Below are 15,661 nucleotides of genomic sequence, written 5' to 3'. Positions count from 1 at the left end.
CTAACTGGGACAACAGAGCCACAAAATAAGGACTGGGAAGGTGGCAACAACTGTAAGGCCTGGGACTGGGTTGGCAGACCACTTGGATGATAACCTGGGTGTCTGATGTGTTGGAATCCTGGTTAGTTTCTGTTCTGAAACCAGTGATTGTCTCTGATGCCGACTTGAGAGGACAGAGTGGCAAGAACTGTCCAGCTGCTCATCCGGGAACTTGTCCTCCAAGGGGCTTTGCCACTTGTTTTCCTCCCGTACCTGGAGGTGGCAGTCAGTGGTCAGCAGCATCCACAGCTCCCCCCAACACATGTCACTTGCTCAGACCCCTGGGCTACTCTCTTGCCCAGCACAGCGTACCTGTTCCACTTGTCCGAAGACCCGCAGCAGGTTGCCACGAAGGATACCCTGAAGTTCTTCCTCACTCCAGCCACGTCTCAGCAACTCCTCTATCAGTACTGGGTACTTGGACACATCTTCCAGCCCCTGAGGGAACCTGTATGGCCACCAGCCGGCCACCCGGTGGGCCTCAGACCAGGCTCCCTGATCCTGACTCAGAACCAGAGTCCAGGGCCCACGGAACCCCAGCCCTGCTCAGACAGGGAAAACGGAGACTTGGAGAGAACAAATGATCTGCCCTTGCCCTTCACTCTTCAAGGAGACCCCAAACCTCCTTTCAGCATATGTCAAAACTCATTGAATTGTACTATTAACATCTATGCCTTCCATTGAATGCAAATGTTCCCCCCACTTATAAAAGAAGAAAAGCTTCTTCAGAACCGAGCTGGCCCTGCAAGCACAGCCCCAGCCGTGGGCAAAGAATACGGTCAGCCCACACCAGACCTTGCCGACAGTCTGCACAGAGGAAGTGCGTCGGCTGGAGCTGGGGGCATGCACTGGGCACATGAGCTCTGTCTGGTGGCTTTGCCAAATATGATGCCCTAGGGTGGGGCACCGGGATGAAGACAGACAGGAGAGCCCAGGAAACTGACCCTAGCAGTGGGGAGATGCCAGGAGGTCAAGGCCTAAAGGCCACGAGCCCCCTAGCATAGTGGGTGTGGTGACTGCGAGGGCCCTACTGCTGTACAGACAGCCCCACACAAGCCACAGGGAAGCACTCACTGGCCGGTCCCATCGTAATCTCCGCCAATCCCGATGAACTCGGATCCGATGACTGCTTTGATGTGGTCAAAGTGATCTGGGAGGATGGAGAGTCAGCTGTGTGGGGCTTCCAGGGCAGAGGTGGAACTCTGGGGCTAGACTCTGCTGAGTCCCCTTCATGCAGCCTGTAGGCCACGCAGGCAAATTCCTCATGGCCTGGCTCCCAGTGTGCCAACTTGAGGGCCCTGAGGTTTGATCTGAACTGATTCCAGCTGGCTCCAGACTAGACTTCAGATTTGGGGTGGACCCACAGAGCCGCCCATTTCAGCCATTTCCCTGCTTCTACTCTCATTGAGAACCTGTAGTGGCTCCTTTCTAAGTGTGTGGAAGATGAAAAAGGGACAAAGACTAACTGACTAAAATCCCAGAGACCTAGGGGCTGCCCAGGCCCTCAGCCGGAGGCAGGGTGCTTTGGTAGCCCTTGCAGGAGTGCAGGTGAGTGGCACTTGGGCACTACATCTGACTGCCTGCCTCCCTCGCACCCATCAGCATCACAGTGCTGACTCTGCGGCTCCAGTCCCATGTGGCACCAAGGTGCTACATACCATCCATCATTGGATTTTGGGTCAAACTGCTGCGACTGTCCTGAGGCCCTCCCGAGGCTTGGGGTCCAAATCAGAGCTGTTCGGAGAGCTGGGGGGTGGGCTTACCTGCCACAGTGGACACATTGGCTAACGGGTTGCACTGCAGCACTCCCATGGACAAGGACACCATCACGATGCCACCATTCTTTTTCTGCAGGGGTAGTCAAATGGACAGGTTGTCCCCCTAGCAAAACACATGACTGCCCACCCTCTGAGCCCCCAGAGGAAGGTGTTTGGCCCTGACCTCCAGCGTGAGAGGAGACTTCACCTCTCTGGGTTTGTGTGAATGGATGAGTCTAGGCCCTGGTTTGGGTAGAAGCATCTTGTTCTTGGCACTCGCTTTGAAGGGTAGAGGAATATTTACCATCTAGAAGCCCTCACTCCTGGATTCAAGAGTTCAGAGACTAGGGACTGGGGATTTGTGGGGGAGTTGATGTTCCGCCCAGTGTTTGAGGGAGTTGAGGGAGTAGGGGCTCAGGTCCAAGAGCTCCTGGTTTGAACCTCTTGCTTTAGGTTGTAGGGGCAGGGAGTGTCTCACCAGAAGCTGCAGTATGTCATCAGGAACATTCCGAGTATTGTTGCACACACCCCGGGCAGCCGAGTGGGAAAAGATCACAGGTGCCTGCGACACTTCCAGGGCCCGCCGTGCCACAGCATCCGAGACATGGGACAAGTCTACCATCATGCCCAGGTGGTTCATTTCTGCCACCACCTTCTGCAGGGACAGGTTGGGAGGAGGGCAGCAGGGGTGCAGATATGTGCCCATTTGTAGGAAACAGGTGGGGTGTATACATTTGTGTGAAGTGGAATATGAACCAGGGTCCTCACCTCTCCAAAGCTGGTCAGCCCACTGACATTATTGTAGAAGGGGTGGATGTCCTTAGCTGAGCTCTCTGCCCTGCAGAACGGCCAGGAGGCAGTCTGATTGGTGGCCATGCCTTGGCCACAAGATCCTAGAGGCCCTACCCACCCCCTATTCCTGCAACCCCCTTGAGCAAAAGCAGGGACCCAGGATGGGCTGTGCCTAGCAGTAGGAGAGTCCTGCTGGTACCTAGTCTGGTTCTGTGAACCCCAGAACCCAGCTCCCCTCCCCACTCCAAGGTCACAGTCAGATCCCAGGGATAAAGCTTGGTCTGGGCCCACAGTGTGACCTTGGGCAGATCCCTGCTCCGTGGGCCCGCACCGTCAGCGCTGTGCTCACCAGGGCGTGTTGCAAGTGTGGGTGAGCGTCAGGTAGCGCACTCCCAGCACATAGAAGGCACGCAGGACGGAGAGGCTACTGTCCAGTGAGTGGCCGCCCTCCACACCGATGAGGCAGGCCAATTTCCGAGTATTGTTCAGAGCTGGGGGCAGGTAGGTCAGGTGATTATTTTCAGGGGCTAGAGTAGCTCAATCAAATTCCTAACACTCCCCACCAACCTACCTACCTTTAACTGAGGTCACAAGCTCCAGCTCGGAGTAGGAGGCACACATGCGGCGGATGAGGTCAATCTGCTCCAGGGTGAGGCGCACGGCATCCCGGTCCTGGGTCTGGCATGGGACGTAGGCCGACCAGAACTGGGGGCAAGGCCAGGAGTTGGCTTGGGCAGGGGCTGCTTTGGAGCTCCCTGGGCGTCTCATAGGCTCCACAGAACCCAGTGGGCCCAGGGGCCACATGCACCCCTTGTTCCCTGGTCCCTTCACGCCCACCAAGCTGGCTCACTGTAGTCCCTGCAGCCTCCAGCATCCACCTCATGGCACTTTTTGGGTCACTATGGTAAATGAGTTCCCACGTGACTAACTTGTAATGTCTGAGACCCCCACTCTCCCCAGAAGCCATGCCCTGTGTGTCCCTGTGGTACCTGGGCGCCCACGAGGCCCTCTTTAAGCCTGTCTAGGCTGGTCTGGCCGTGGCTGAAATTGCGCAGGTCAATATCCTGTAGCCCCTTCTGGGAAAACTGCCTCAGGATCAGGGGCAGGTCGTTGTGGCTGGAGGAAAGTCAAGGCAGGGTCAGGGCAAGGACAAAGGAGTGGACCCCTTAGGCCTCCAGGTCAGGCAGGACATGCCCAGGGGTTCCCCACCGCACACTGCCACACTGTCAGACTATATCGAGACCCCCGGAAGCCTGGGCTGGGGGGGGTCCCACCAGAGAGAGGCTGACAGAAGAGGGGAAAGGCACCTTCCTCAGCACCTCTGGGTGCTGAGGGGCCATCCAAGGACGGTGTGAGGGAGACTCCTTGCCAGCCCTGCATTCTCTGGGCCCCCTCCCCTGCCGTGGGGTGTGCGCACCCCCCACGCTGCACCTACGCACCCGTCCACGAGCGGGAAGTCCCGCATCAGGGCCCGCGCGCGCTCTCGCAGGTCCCGTGTGCTGGGGGCACCCGGCGTGGTGAGGATGCCCGGCGTGGTCAGGGCGCCCGGGGCGCCTGGCGTGGTCTGGGCGCGAGTTACAGGCTGTGGCGGCAGTAGGAGCATCAGGAGTAGCAGACGCAGCAGAGGTCGCACGCCGAGCCCGCGGGGACCCTCGAGGTCCGCTGGCTGCATGTTGTGCAGCGTGAGGCAGGCGGGCAGGGGTGACCGTCGCGAGAGCCTGAGAGAGACTGGCTAGGGGCAGAGGGCGAAAATGGAGTCCCGACCCAAGACTCAGATCACCCAGCTGCGAGGCCTCGCGAGGAGGGGGTTGAAGTCACGGGACCCCGCGACGGATGCGGACAGCCGCGGCGCCGCGCCGTTCGGCCACCAGGGGGCGCCGCGTCCTCTCGCCTATTTCCCCCGAGGGCGCCCCCCGCGGGCTGGGAGGCCTCTGCCACGTGCGCCCCCTCGCCTCGCGGCTCAGGTTCCCGCCGCCTGTTTCTCTCTTCCCTGCTGCTCCCCGGGGCCGACCCAGCTTTCTCCTGCGCTGCCCCTAGGCTTGCCCTCCACGAGAGGTGCTGGGGTGCTTCTCCCAAAGAGTGGCCCTCGGCCCTGAGGCCTGTCCCGACCACATCATGTCCCCAACTGCCTGCGGCCTATCCCGGCCACACCGAGGGCTGCATGTGTCTCTGTGACCACAGTGCCCTGGGCTCTGGGTTTCCTGGTGCTGGGCCGTGTGGGATGGGTGTGGAGGAGGAGAAAGTCTCTGGGAATGAGGGGTTAACCTTGTAGACTGTGGATTCTGAGTGGGGCCCTGTGTGCCTGACTTCCCTCCCCTGCTTTATCATGCCCCCATGTCCCTCCCTGAGGGACTCTAGCTAGCAGCTGGGAGCTGTCAGGAGCACCCCTCGCCCTTCCCCAATCAGCATCAGCAAAGAGTTCCCTCCTAAGGCTGCACCTCCCCGGGACCCAATGGAGGGACATTAGGGATCAGACACCAGCAAACATCTGGCCAGGGTCAGGGGACATTTACTCCATAGAGCAGGAACCCAGACAGCTATTTGGATGGAAGGAAATGAAGTAATTCCAGAGCAGCGGAGCCTCCCACACTGGCACCTCCCCCCGGGCTGCTGGCCGAGCTGCTGGCCAGGGTCCCCCCTACCTCCGCATGGAAGCCACCACCTCCTTTAGGTAAGAAGGGTCCCACGGAAAAGCCTGGCACCCGGGTTCTGCAGCTCCCCTCGCCCTGTCTCCTGGCTCTTGTGGCTCCAGCTCTCCCGGGCTGAGTTCCCTTCCTTGCCCCGAGCGCCCCACCCTATTCCCAGCCTGGGGCCCTCACCCTAGCTGCCTCTTCCAGGAACGTCCCCAACTGCACAAGCACACGCGCCCACATACACAGGGACGTGCCCCGTCACAGAGGACCTACCATCCGAGAGGCTTCGGGTCTATGCCCAAACTGTGTCACCCACAGAGACCTTGTCTTTCTCGGGCCCCACAGCTTCTCAAGACTCTGCCCTGAACCTTGGCACCCCGAGGAGCAGCTCCACCTTTGGAACCTTCCCCAGGTGGCAGGACTGACCAGGGCATGGGTAGTCACCTAAGTCTCACGACTGGCGAGGTGAGAAGGCCCTCTGACAATGAAATGAGCAAACTCTTCCAAAGGGACTGGAGGGGCCACGCTACTCAGGAGGGGAAGTGCTTCCAGCTTTGACGTATTTTAGGGACTGTGCACTTGATGTTGCCCAGGGCCTGCTGTCCAAGAGGCAGGCAGATCAAGGGCGTTGGGCTGGAGGTGGGTCTGCTCCCTGCTCAGTGCAGCTTGAGGGTTCTCTAGGGAGGCCCATTGCAGAGTGAGAGTCCCCTAGGGCTCTGCTTCAGAGAAGAGTGGGGTGGCTGGGGCACCCCAACTCACACCTGGCTCCCTTCCTTCCCTCCACTGTCCACTGCTGCTCAGCAGCGCCCTCACCTGCTCATGCAGCCGAGTGGCAAGAGGGAGGAGGAGTTCTGGAATTTGCTGGTCTCCAGGTGAAGAATGTGGTTGTAGCGGATAAAGGGTTTGTTCTACCTCTTAAGTCCTCCAGGAGGTGGGGGCATAAGGAATAGGGGAGAGGTAGGCAGGGATAAATAACTAGCACATAAATAGTAGCTGCTGATACAGGGGTGGGTGGGGATAATGGAGCTTTTTGAGGTTTTTTAGCTTTTCCCCAGGGTCTGAATGTCTGACGTCCCAGGACTCGGGGGAAACACCAGGCTGTGATGAGACGGTGAAGGTGGGCACTGCGTCTGCCGAAGGTTAGCTGGGCAGCACGACTGTCCACAACATCCAACTTCAGTCTTTAAACTTCAGCCCTGAAGTGACCATACAAAGCCGATCACAGAAACACAAACACACCCAGGGGCATGAGCGTACACTCAGGGGCATGAGAACACTCACGCCCCAGAGGTAAGTTTAGGTTTAGGTTTTAGCCAACAAGGTGGCCTGTCCTCCCCTTAACCTCACCCAAGGCCATGTCTGTGCCCTGTCCCTTGTAGGAGAAACAAGCACATACCAGCAAAGCCTTACCCTAGGAGCTCCCAGTATCAGTGACACGGGGACAATTTTGGGTCAGAGGATAAGTGACCCAGATGCTGGCAGCAGGCAGAGGTGGACACAGGGTGGAGGCAGGGAAGCTCAGGGCCCGACTCCAGAGCTGGCTGTGGGTGCCATGCCTGAGGCCTCCTCACCGTCTCCCCCTCGCCCAGCTTCATAATCCTGTTGGCTCAACCTCCAAACATCTCCCAGGTGTGTCTCCTTCCTGTTCCCGCTGCCTCTTCCCCAGGACAGGCCACGGTCATCTCCTCACCTCCAGTCCATTCCCCACGGAGAAGCTGTACCTCTTCTCTTTTAAAACAATCTGAAGTCATGCTCCTGCCTAAAGTTCTTTTGCCCCTTCCCATAGCTCTTAGCATGTTCGAGATTTCTTTCTGCGACTTTTAAGTCCTGGAGAGTCTGCTCTCACCAGCATCTGTAGTCTCAGCAAATAGCACAAACCCCCTTGCCCTCTGAACTCTGGTCACATCAGCGATGCCACCTTCCACCACAGGGTCTTGGCACATGCTGTTCCCTCAGCCTCCAACTGGTGGGGTTTTGAGGCAGGGCCAGGACAGGAAATCTTGCTGCCAGGAAGGAATGGTGGGTGAGCAGCTCCCCCTTGTAATTCCTCACCTGTGCTGTGTCTCCATAAATGGAGACGTGCAGAGGAGGTAGTGGTAGAAACGGGTCTCTCCCAGGACCAGGCCCGTTCTGGTACAGAGCTGACTCACCCCTCCTGATCTGTGTCACAAGAACATGCAGGGGAGCAAGAAGTCGGGGGGAGTTAGAGGCGCACAGGCTGCCTCACGTGCTCAAAGTGCAAGGGTGGGTGCAGGTGGGTCTTACTCAGTATCCAGAATTGCCCAGAGGACGGTGTCCTTCTTCCAGGGTCCCTGGTCCTGGAGACTCACGCTGGATCTGCTCCCATGATGACTGATCCAGACCAAGTTCCAAGAAATAACAGTCATCCAAGCCGGAGCACAGCCTGGCCAGTGTGGACACACATCCTCCAATCACAAAGCCGAAGCCACCCTCCTTGAAGTGGCGCATAGCCAGCACGTTTTTCTTCCTCAAAAGGCAGCCAATGTTTATCTTTCTAGAAGTACCATAACCACTTGTGTGTCTCTTTCTCCTGCTTCCATCCAGCCTTCCCCCCACCCCCACCTTTCTTTGCCACACTTTCGCCAGCCTCTCTGTCCGACATTCCTGGGCGAATTTTTGATGGAGACAACTGATGACCTGGGTCCCATCTGCACCTTTGAGCTCCTCTTGCAGCCAGGCTCTGCTTGAGTTCAAGAGCACAGGATCCGGGATATACGGTCCCCAAAGCAAAGTCACATGCGCTTGTCTGCCAGACTTGAAGCGTGTGACTAGGCTGCTTCTGGGGACCAGATGTTCTGCTGTGACGCCCATAGGCTTGGAGTTTGTGCCCTGAGCTTGGATTCCATGTTGTTGTGTGTTCTTGAGGTAGTGCCATCGGCCGGGGGTGGGGGAGGAGGCTAGAGGGGGCCTGGGTACAGGAGCTGGACCCAGTAAGGTCTTCAAGAGTGTCCCTGGGATGCAGATGGCACCCCTGAACTGTGTTGCCTGGAGAGGGGGGCCTGTGTAGGTAACTCCGCCAAACCAAACCCTTTGTGGTGAGCTATTGTCTCTACAAACAAGAACGTGGGGAGCCTCTCTGTTCTCTCCGTATCAGGTTTTGCTGGGACCTCTCCTTCCTCCTCCTCCTGAGGGCAGCAGTGTGGCGTGACTGCCACTGCTCAAGCTGGCAAGTGAACTCAACAGGCCACAACCACCTATTCTGGCACCTGCACGCAGCAAGGGCTCCACCAGCATTGGCTGGAGAAGGAGTGGAGTTGGCACTCAGGAGGCTTCTCCTCCCCTTCCTTCACAGAGCAAGGGCATGTGTGACTGTCACAGTTAGAGCAGCCACAGTTCCTGTGTGTGCCCAGATCTGTGCCACCAGTTTGACATGCCTTAGCCGGTTCAATCCTCACAACATCCCACAGCATAGGGTTTTTACAGCCTCGTTTTCTTTTTCCTTTCTTTCTTTTTTCTTTTCTTTTTTTTGGGGGGAAGGGGACAGAGTCTTACTCTGTCACCCAGGCTAGAGTGCAGTGGGGTCATCAGGGCCCACTGCAACCTCAAACACCTGGGCTGTAGTGATCCTCCTGCTTCAGCCTCCCGAGTGGCTGGGACTACAGGCATGCGCCACCAGGCCTGGCTAAGTTTTTCTGTTCTTAGTAGGGACAGAGTCTTGTTCTTGCTCAGGCTGGTCTCGAACTCCTGATCTCAAGTGATCCTCCTGCCTCGGCTTTCCAGAGTGCTACGATTCCTGGCGTGAGCCACCGTGCCCTGCCCTCCAGCCTCATTTTCTAGGTGGGAAAGTCAAGCTGCTGGCCAGGCAAATGGTCACAGTGGTGCAGTCCTGGCCATGTAAGACGGGGATTCTTCCAATCCCTCCACTTCCAGCTGCTGCCTCTCTCACAGGAAGGGCCTCGAATTCCTTACATCCATATGTTTCCCACTGACCTCCCACTAGTGATCTCCCACTGGTGCCGGTCATTTGCTGGGGTATGCAATGAGGTGGCTGGGCCAGTGTCCAGTTGTCACATGTGCTGGCATAGGCACACTGGAGGAGGGGCTGTAGTGACACCAGGTTCCAGGAGCCAGTGCTGACCAAACCTCTACTGCACATTTAGCCTCAAGTTCAGACTTGCTGTCTGTTTCGCTGTACCTACCCTGCTCACCTCTGAAGCCTGACAGACGTGTTTCTACAACCCGCTGTTCATTGCACACCCTGCCCACAGCCCTCCAAACATCCTGTTTTTATGCGGGAAGCCCTGCCCTCCTGTGACGCCCGTCATGTGAGCTCTCCCAGATTCCCAATCTGGCGGGGTATCAGGCTTCACCTGAGAAGCTTTTATTTTATCTTATTTTGTTTTTTAAACATTTCATTAGGGAAAATGTCAAACATATAAAAAAGTAGAACCCTGGTGAGGTGGCTCATGCCTGTAATCTTAGCACTTTGGGAGGCTGAGGCGGGAAGATCACTTGAGGTCAGGAGTTCCAAGCTGCGGTGACCTATGATTATGCTACTGCACTCTGGCCTGGGCGACGGAGCGAGACCTCATCTCTAATAAGTAAGTAAGTAAATAAGTAAATAAGTAAGCAAGTAGAGACGAGAGTTTATTGAACTCATATGTAGCTATCACCCAGTTTCAATAATTAACAACTGATGGCCCATGCTGTTTCCTTTTTATTCATTTATTTATTTATTTAAAAAATTTTTATTTTATTTTATTTTTCTGAGACAGAGTCTCACTCTGTTGCCCAGGCTAGAGTGCTGTGGCATCTGCCTAGCTCACAGCAGCCTAAAACTTCTGGGCTCAAGCAATCATCCTCCTCAGCCTCAGAGGTAGCTGGGACCACAGGTGTGTACCACCACGCCCAGCTAATTTTTTCTATTTTTAGTAGAGATAGGGGTCTCGCTCTTGCTCAGGCTGGTCTTGAACTCCTGAGCTCAAGCGATCCTCCCGCCTCAGCCTCCCAGAGTGCTGGGATTACAGGCGTGAGCTACTGTGCCTGACCAACCCATCCTGTTTCATCACCCACCCCTTTCTATAGATTTTAAAGCAAATCACAGAACATCTAGCTCATCCATATTTAAGTATCTGTCTCTAAAAAGTAAGGGCTCTTTTTAAAAGACAACTACCAGCCAGGGGTGTGGTGTGCACCTACATGTAGTCTCAGCTACTCGAGGCTGAAGTAGGAGGAGCCCTTGAGCTTGGGAGTTTGAGGCCAGTTTAGGCAATGTAGTGAGACCCTCATCTCTAAAAGAAAATAAATAAAGGATAACTAACATACGTTTATGGCACCCAAAAAACTTAACAGGACTTCTTTAATATCTTAAATTATCAGATTCAAATTTCCCTAATTGCCAAATTCTTTCATAACTGATTTGTTTGCATCATAATGTAGATAAGACCTCCCACATTGTAGGTGGTTAGGGCCTAATGTGTAGGGTCCTCTCCCCTCCTTTTTTTTTTTTTATTTGTAATTTATTTGTTGAAAATATCATGTCCTTGTCCTTTAGAATTATCCATGATCCATGTTGTGGAGTTTTCTTTTCTTTTTTTTTTTTTTTTTGGAAACAGAGTCTCGCTCTGTTGCCCAGGCTAGAGTGAGTGCCGTGGCATCCTCCTAGCTCACAGCAACCTCAAACTCCTGGGCTCAAGCAATCCTTCTGCCTCAGCCTCCCGAGTAGATGGGACTACAGGCATGCGCCACCATGCCCGGCTAATTTTTTCTATATATTTTTAGTTGTCCATATAATTTCTTTCTATTTTTAGTGGAGACGGGGTCTCGCTCTCGCTCAGGCTGGTCTCAAACTCCTGAGCTCAAAGGATCCGCCCGCCTCGGCCTCCCAAGTGCTAGGATTACAGGCGTGAGCCACCACGCCCGGCCATGGAGTTTTCTGATTGTATCCCATCATGTCATTTAATATCTTCCTTTGTCCTATAAACTGGTAGTTGTGGGAAGCTTTTAAATTTGATTTCCAGGCTCCCCACTAAAAATTCACAGGGGCTGGTGCGAGTGCTGGGCATTGATCTTTCCTAACAGTACAGGTGAGCCTATGTGTCTCATGTTTGGGAATTGCTACCCTTTGTGACCCCTCCAGTGACCACAGATCTTCCTGAGTCACACCAAGTATCAGAGAGAAACTGTGGCAGGTTAGTGCAGACTCCCAGTGGGGACACCCTGGGAGCCCCAGGGCCTGTGCCTCCTTCCTGGAACCCAGGTTAGGGAAACTTCTGAAGTTATCAGGACCTTTCTTGGCCTTGCAGGTGTGCATGTCAGGGAGAGAAGCTACAGTCTTGCTGCTGTGGCCCCTGAGGACAAGTGTGCTGGCCACATGGTAGGTGGCTTCACCTGGGCCCTAGGGCTGTGAGTTGCTGACAGAGCCACCTTCTTTCTGGGCTGCTGGTGCAGGTGGGCCTGGGACACAGAGCCAAACCCTGTGCTTCTCTGCTAACCCCTCCCCCTCCCACATCCCCCAGGACCAACTGTCCCCTTAACTGCTGAGAAAGACATTCCACTGGTAACAGCCAGCACCTCACTGCCACTCCACACAGCAGTCGTGACTGATCTTTTTAGCATCTACATCAGATCACTCTCCTGTCTTGTTCAAATGCTCCCATGACTTCCCATCTCACTGCAAACAAGATCCACACTCCTTAGCCTTCTCCATCTTTCCTCCCTGGTCACTTTAGCCTTTCTGCTGCTCCTAGAACAGGTCAGTCTCATTCCTGCCTCAGGGCCTTTACACTTGCTATATCCTCCAGGAATGTTCTCCCTCCAGTTCCTCCCATGACTCCTTCACTTGCATCTCTGCTGAAATGTCACCTCCTCAGAGAAGCCTTCCCTGACCACCTCATGTAACATAATGGTCCGAATGACTCTATCCTCTTATCCTGTTTTATTTTTCTTTATAGCAATTATAATTACCTGGAATTATATTGTTTACTTGTTTGTCTCTTCCTTTAGTTTCTGGTGGCTTAACAGAGGGTCTTGGATCATGAATGAGCCCACAAGGAGGGTTCAATGTTGCTCCCAGCACAGAAAGCCAAGTACTGAGACAACAAGGATTGTCAAGGAATAAAGGATTTTTTCCAATGGTCATGTCATGTGGGAGGAGGAGGTATGAACTGCCTCAAATCCGCCTCCCTGACCAACATGATCAGGATTTTTTTCTGGAGGCAAAATGAATAATGCGTGGGGGGAGTTAGCATCATTATATATTTGGAGTGGAGTACAGGACACGCAAGCACAGTGAGGAATCATACTAGGACATACATCCCATGATCAAAAAATGGTGGATAACTCCCTCCCGAGGCGGGGATTTTAGTATTTTAATGAGCTTGGGGTTAATATTGGCCATTCTTTCAGCTTTGTGTGCCAGCTTAGTGGGTCATTGGGCACAACTGGTGGTGGAGTATCACTTGTCTTCTCTGGACAAATAGGTGGTGTAAAGCTTTGTAGTTACCTCGTGGCTGCAAGGAGGCTCTGCCGTTTCTGGGAAAGAAACTCAAAAGGGAATGCATCAGTGTGACTGGAAGTTACAAAGTTCTGGTCAGCAAATGTTAGGGGCCTGGGAACTTGAAACAGAAGAGAACTACAAAAAAACTATTAAAAATGTTTTCTTGCTTATGGAGCTGGTTATAGGATCATCTCATTCAACAATATATCCCAAGCAACTAGCACAGAGGGACGTCCCAGGCACTCAATAGGTATTTCAACAGATGGATGGATGGATGAGTGGCTGATAGATGGGACAGCATCTTCTTCGTCTTGCTCCTCCTCTCTTACACACACACAGAGAGGGAAGCACTCATCATCAGGCTCTCCATTTCTTAAGGAATCTGTCTGGGTTCTGCTGTCATTACAGGAGTCACACAGTTGGAAACTGCACCCCAGGGTCTATTTGAAGGCAGAAGGTCTTACAGGACCAGCTTTTCCATGTAGGAATGTACTTCAAGGAACAGGGAGGCTTGGGGCTTAGTATTGGAACAAAGCTGAATTTCAAGTCAAACACTGCTAGAGAAAATCCTTTTATTGAGCAATAGGGACCCCATTGGGGCCATAAAGGGCTGGGAATACAGGACCCTGTGAGCCTCAGGGTGTTGCTTGACTTTCTCAGTATCGTTCCTGCTCCAGGTAGCAGGTCTCCCTGGGTCTCTCTATTCTGCCTCCTGAGACCCCAGGCAGAAGGCTCCCCCCTGCGGTGGGTAGCCCCAATTTGTTCAAGCAGTTTCAGGAAGCCTAATCCCTCTTGGTGTGTGCTGGCGGTTGCTGGCAGTGAGTCAGAGCAGGAGCTCATCTGGTGGACCGGCCCCTGCAAGGCTGCTCTGCACCCTCTCTCTGCACCTGAGTCCTCGACTAGCAGGGTGCAGACTTTCCTTTCGCTGCCCCAGGAGGAACTCGAGAGGACTGAGTAGAGGACCATTAGGTGTTCTTCCAGGTCAGCTTTGGCCCTGGAATGTTCAAAGCAGCCTCAGTTTCTGAGGCTCCGTGTGCAGGGCCAGTTAGGATGGACAGGGGCTCCTGGCTCAGGAAGGCTTAGGCAGATGGCTGAGCTTGTATCTCCAGTGGTGGAATGTGGCGGTCACTGCAGAAGAGGCTTCAGGTGTTTCAGGGAGCTCAACATTGGCCCTTTCTGCAGAGTGGCTCAGCGAGCAACCTTCCTGCGGGCCAGGCTCCTGGGGCGATGTTGCACACACCGAATTTTGGGGTCAGGGCAACTGAGGTCTTCCTCTCCCTCCTCCACAGCCCAGTGTCTCTTGGGAGCCCAGCGTTTCTCAGGAGGCGGGATGGGGGCTCTGGGGGCTGGCTTCTCTGCTTCGGCCTTTGCTGGTGTGGCTCAAGGAGCATCCCCAAGGACCACACGCCGAATTTTGGGGCCAGGGCAACCCAGGTCTTCCTCTCCCTCCTCCACAGCCCGGCGTCTCTTGGGAGCCCGGCGTTTCTCCGGAGGTGGGATGGGGGCTCTGGGGGCTGGCTTCTCTGCTTCCGCCTTTGCTGGTGTGGCCAAAGGAGCATCCCCAAAGAGCCGGTAGCCGCCACCCAGGCAGTACGTCTCCCCGTGCCAGCCCACCTGGGTTTCTCCACGCCCTCGGTACAGGAGGTGGTAGTAGCCATGCAGAGGCGGGCAAGCGGGAGGCAGTGGTGCTGGAAAGGAAAGCAGAACTGATCAGGCACGTCTGCTGTGTACACTGTGCGGCCAGGATGTCCCCTCACATCTCTTCCTGCACCTGGCTGAAGCCCTGTCATCTGCTTGGTATCCCAAACACAGCCTTAGTCTGTCACCCCTATGGGTCCCCTAGAGACGGGACACTGGCTGCAAAAGCAATTCCCTGGAGCTGTGGCAGCAGCAGAGCAGGATGTCCTCCCCGTTCCCGGAGAGAGCAGTAGAACCTCAAAATAATTGCAGTCGGGACCCTCTCGGTCTCTCCCTTCCACAACCGAGGAAACATTCTTATGGTCTGTCACTGCTGAGGATTTCATGGAAGTGGTTTTCATGTTTTGGATAAATGGTCTAATGTAAATCAGGCAAGAACCCCTCCCACCTCGGCAGCTCCTCTTGGGCCTCATTCATACAGCTTGTTTCACCCACACTGAACTCTAGCCCTCGGATACTTTGATCTAGATTTTCTAACACTTTCTGAAGGCCAAATGCTGAAGGGGGGTGACCAGGAGGGTCAGAGCCAGACTCTGGGTACCATGTCTAGTCTCAAGAAGCCTTGTCACATCCACCCAACCTCCTGGGACACCACTTCCTCAGGCCTCCAGTCTCAGCAGCGCTCAGTCACTCCCCTTGGCTCTCCCTTCTTCCCAGCCAAGTGATGTTGTCCTTGTCCCCAGGGCTGGGGCTGCGATGTGTCTTCAGGACAGCACAGCAAAGGTGCCTGGGTCTGGGGTCGGGTTCATGAGCGTCCCTTGACAACTCTGCCTCAAACTGTTTCATTTGTCACTTGCCCGCAAAACCACATTTGGCTTTTGCTAAGAGGCCAGTCAGGAAAGGGTCTGACTGGAAGCATCTTGTGTTCAAAAGGGAAGGCTCAATCTGAAAAGATGAGAACCTTTAGGAACACTTGCTCAGAGCTGGCATTTCGCTTGCCCTAGCAGTGAGCAGGAACACTGTGGGTCCCTGAGGGGGCCCCAGGTCACTGATACTACTTATGGCTAGAGAAGTTCTGGTGGGGTGGGCAAGCCCATAAGTTGCTGCCAGGTGAGGTTGTGTGCACACCAGTGCCTCCCGTACAGATGCCCGGCCTTGTCCTACCTGCCATGCAGCCCTCCCAGGGGACAGAGGACAAGTTAGAGTTAATATATAAGATCCGGTCAGACATTCTCTCTCAGGCAACCAAACAGGTTGGTATCTCAAAGAGAAATGGTGGGGCAGTCTCCTTAAGGGTACCATGTTTCCGTAGTTACTCTGCCATGGAAACTGAGAAGGCCTGT

The 15,661-nt window shown here is 54.6% G+C and overlaps 2 protein-coding genes across 2 annotated transcripts; both read right to left on the bottom strand.

The window, feature by feature from the left end:
* LOC138373803 (dipeptidase 2-like) lies at window positions 1–4,270 on the bottom strand. The gene is made up of 10 exons (XM_069456405.1): window positions 4,028–4,270; window positions 3,578–3,704; window positions 3,164–3,293; window positions 2,938–3,079; window positions 2,565–2,634; window positions 2,275–2,451; window positions 1,803–1,887; window positions 1,114–1,189; window positions 352–487; window positions 1–252 (listed from the first exon to the last, which is right to left on the bottom strand). The coding sequence occupies exons 1-10, from the start codon at window positions 4,258–4,260 to the stop codon at window positions 1–3; spliced, it is 1,428 nt and encodes a 475-aa protein (XP_069312506.1). The 5' UTR covers window positions 4,261–4,270.
* Window positions 4,271–13,908: 9,638 nt separating this feature from the next.
* On the bottom strand, window positions 13,909–15,549 carry LOC138373715 (DPEP2 neighbor protein-like). The gene is made up of 2 exons (XM_069456259.1): window positions 15,483–15,549; window positions 13,909–14,368 (listed from the first exon to the last, which is right to left on the bottom strand). Exons 1-2 carry the CDS (start codon window positions 15,547–15,549, stop codon window positions 14,061–14,063), a joined length of 375 nt encoding a protein of 124 aa, XP_069312360.1. The 3' UTR covers window positions 13,909–14,060.
* Between the last annotated feature and the right edge of the window lie 112 nt (window positions 15,550–15,661).

Source organism: Eulemur rufifrons, chromosome 23, assembly GCF_041146395.1.
Source record: "Eulemur rufifrons isolate Redbay chromosome 23, OSU_ERuf_1, whole genome shotgun sequence".
Classification (NCBI taxonomy): Eukaryota; Metazoa; Chordata; class Mammalia; order Primates; family Lemuridae; genus Eulemur; species Eulemur rufifrons.
The sequence above is the reverse complement of the archived record's forward strand: the minus strand, read 5'-3'. Positions and strand labels throughout refer to the sequence as shown.